Source organism: Lactuca serriola, chromosome 9, assembly GCF_051521515.1.
Source record: "Lactuca serriola cultivar US96UC23 chromosome 9, Lser_US96UC23_V15, whole genome shotgun sequence".
NCBI lineage: Eukaryota > Viridiplantae > Streptophyta > Magnoliopsida > Asterales > Asteraceae > Lactuca > Lactuca serriola.
The window spans coordinates 973262-976578 of NC_136416.1; the positions used below are offsets into that span (position 1 = coordinate 973262).

Below are 3317 nucleotides of genomic sequence, written 5' to 3' on the forward strand. Positions count from 1 at the left end.
AAATGTCTACAAATAAGAAGAAGATCCTAGATCTTCAAGCTCAATCTATCCCCTCAAGTGCTCCTCTTCTTCTTTTTCTTCACAATCCACCTACAAACACTCTTTCAATCTCAAAACTCACCAAATCACTCTAGGGTTTCGATTTCAGGGTAATAGGAGATGCAGGTTGGTTTAAAATGTCCAAAATATGATATAAGGATGCTTAAATAGGGTGTAAACCCTAAAAATTAGGTTTTACACATGGTTGGATTATGCCCTATGTACTCCCAATACGCCCAGTGTACTCCATGAAGGTACGTAATCCTTTCAGCCTAGTATGCCCAACGTACTCCCTTGTACGCCCTGCATACAAGGCTTAGCCTTCTAAACCACCAACTTTCAGAGGCCATAACTTCTTTGTTTTGAGTCCGATTTCGATGGTCCTTATATCCACAGGTAGGTCACAAGAAGCTCTACACTTCTATTAACTCATCCTTGCCATAAAACATCCCAAACTAAAATCCATAATTCATAAAATGCCCGAACTGACACTTTACTTATATACCCCTTGGCCCCAAAACACAAACTGAACTCCCAGTCTATCCCTATTACATTACCTGCACCCAAATAGGTCTAAATCCCTTTTTCCCAAAGGCCCTAATTCTTGTGATAATCGATATTCAAGTCACAGCCCCGAATTAGGAAACGATTCAGAACAGGGTGTTACAACATACAATTTAACATTTTTCCTAAAGTAACTAAAATGGGATTTTATAAAAGGTTTTAGTACTTTATCCATTATACTTTTAATGTGATTATGTCTTATCAAATCTGTTAGGCTAATGACCATCTACCATACAGAGAAGCGGTGGGTGAAAAAGACACCCATTCAACGGTCATTTTATAGATCGCTTCCTTATACCTCTCTTATAGTATGGCTTCGTGAATGAGGCGTACTAGAGATTCGACCGACTTTTAATTACACATATAGTAATAGACATGTATACATATGTTTAGGGTGTATTTAAAGACCTTTTAAATTACAAGGTTCAAATCATATTAATTCAATTAACATTTAATAATTAGTATTTGAACTAAATAGGATTTTAAAAATTATCTATTAATTTGACTTTTAATTAATTTTCTTAAATCTTATTAGGATAATTATATTATCTTATAATTGATAATTATCCTATTTATCTTCCTTTCATATTCAAAATATGATTCCAAATTACTTGGTTGATATATATTCAGATTTTATACATTTAAAATAACATGGATTAACTGGTAATTATCCTATCTTTTAAATTAAGGCAAGAAAATCTGAAAATCGCATTCCAGACAGGTTTCACGTCGTGACAGAGGACTGGCCACGACGTGACAAACAGTTTTGTCAATTTTTGTTTGTTTCGATTTCGTCTGTTATGTACCTGATGCGGCCTGAGCTTCAACCAGATTAGTGCTACTGAATTAGGTTCCTCGTCGCCTCTGCAAGATCACAAGAAAAAGAGGTCGGCATCCGTTTTCCGGGAGGTTGCTCCCAGAAGAACGCTCCGACGGTCAAGTTAGAAAGTATTTAGGGTTTTTTGGTGTCTTCCCCGAGAGAGAAGAGCTTACCTTGTGAGTCTGAAGGTGCATCCTTTTATACCTAGCGCTCTTGCCCGGTCCGTACTGCACAAGATCGCTTTTTGGGGAGACAAGATCAGTAGCGCTGATTGGAAGGTCGTGCATCCTCAACCATTAGGGCACTCTCATTGGCTCTGGCGGTAATGGCCTGACCCCACTGTTTGTCCCCTAATCATGTCTTTTGTCTTGGATCTGGGAGCATTCCTTGGCGGGCGCGAACCCCTTGCTTAGGCATTCTGTCCCCAGGGGCGCTGGCGGGCGTTGAGCCTGCTGGGCTTAGCCCGGCTGGAATGCCAGGCTCTTTGGTTAGGCACGATTCTGTCGTACCATCCTAGGCACGTCATCAAGTCCCCTAGTCCGGTAGCCATAGCGTTGCAGTGCTAGTTACGGTGTTCCGGGCTTAATTATCTTACACGTGTTGGTTTTCCTTTACCCTCTGACTGTAATATCTTTCCGTTATATGCTTGTATGCAGCTTGGCGTATCTCCGACTTCTCGCACTTTTCTTCGAGGACATCCAAATTCAACCCCATGTCTTGGGCATTGCTCTCTTCATCTACATTAACTTCTCTTAACGTGACAACCGTTATTTCCATGGGAAGTATAGCCTCCGTCCCATACGTTAGGCTGAACGGGGTCTCTCGTGTGCTTGTTCGCGGAGTGGTTTTGTATGACCATAACATTGCCGGTATCTCCTCCGCCCAATTCCCCTTTGCCTTACCCAACCGTTCCTTGATCCCATTCACAATGGTTCGATTAGACACTTTTGTTTGCCCGTTTGCCTGTGGGTGTGCCACCGATGTGAACCGCTAATTTATCCCTTTACTGGTGCACCATTCTATGAAAGGATTTTCAGCAAATTGTAGGCCATTGTCACTGACGAGCACCTTAGGCGTTCCAAACCTCGTCATGATGTTTTTCCATACAAACTTTATCATGTCCTTTCCTGATATGCACGCTAGTGATTCTGCTTCAATCCACTTTGTGAATTACTCCACTGCCACCACCATGTACTTCAGCTTTCCAGGTGCTTCCGGGAATGGGCCTACAATGTCTCTGCCCCATTGGTAGAATGGCCATGGGTTGGATATGTTATGCAGTAGCAGTGACGGGTTTGCTTGGACTGGAGCATAAGACTGACATTCCCCACACTTCCTAGTCATTCCCAGCGCGTCTTGGTGTATAATGGGCCAGTATATTCCCATCTGGAGTACTTTACTCGTTAAGGCCTGAGCTCCGTCGTACGCGCCCGCCTGGATTGCATGCTCTTCCTGTAGCGCGTCCATCCCTTTTGCCTGATCTACGCATTTCAGCCACGGTGTCGTGAACCCTTTTCGATACAGCTCACCGTTTATCAATGCATATGAGGGCACCTTTATACGTATTTTCCTGGCTTTACTGTGGTCGTATGGTAGCGCTCCCCTTTGCAAATACTCCATAAATGGTGTCATCCATGTGGGCCCGGTGGTTGTTAAGGTGTTTATTTATCGCTCGTCTATACTTCTTTCCCTGAGCACTTCTGCTAGAACCTTCTTCGATAGATGATCAAAACATGTAGATGCCAACTTGCTCAAGGCATCTGCCCTTCTATTCTCACTTCGAGGTCTTTGCTTAATCGTGAATTGTCTGAAGGATTGGATTTGTTGCCTCACCATTCTCACATACCTCTCCATTCTCTGGTCCCTTGCCTAGAAACTTCTGAAAATTTGATTT

At 42.6% G+C, this 3317-nt stretch overlaps 2 protein-coding genes across 2 annotated transcripts; both read right to left on the minus strand.

Annotated features, from left to right (window-relative positions):
* Positions 1–2014: 2014 nt before the first annotated feature.
* Positions 2015–2515, minus strand: LOC145072972 (uncharacterized). The gene is made up of 2 exons (XM_079019494.1): positions 2492–2515; positions 2015–2386 (listed from the first exon to the last, which is right to left on the minus strand). Exons 1-2 carry the CDS (start codon positions 2513–2515, stop codon positions 2015–2017), a joined length of 396 nt encoding a protein of 131 aa, XP_078875620.1.
* A 78-nt stretch (positions 2516–2593) lies between these two features.
* On the minus strand, positions 2594–3043 carry LOC145072974 (uncharacterized). Its single transcript, XM_079019496.1, has one exon. The coding sequence runs from the start codon at positions 3041–3043 to the stop codon at positions 2594–2596; it is 450 nt and encodes a 149-aa protein (XP_078875622.1).
* Positions 3044–3317: the final 274 nt, after the last annotated feature.

Excerpts from the sequence above, each read along its gene's own strand:
- LOC145072972 (XM_079019494.1), bottom strand. The coding sequence starts at position 2,515 with ATGACGAGGTTTGGAACGCCTAAG. Across the intron at positions 2,387-2,491 it reads CGAGGTTTGGAACGCCTAAG|GCAAACGGGCAAACAAAAGT; the intron begins GTGCTCGTCAGT and ends GCACACCCACAG.
- LOC145072974 (XM_079019496.1), bottom strand. The coding sequence starts at position 3,043 with ATGGAGTATTTGCAAAGGGGAGCGCTACCATACGACCACAGTAAAGCC.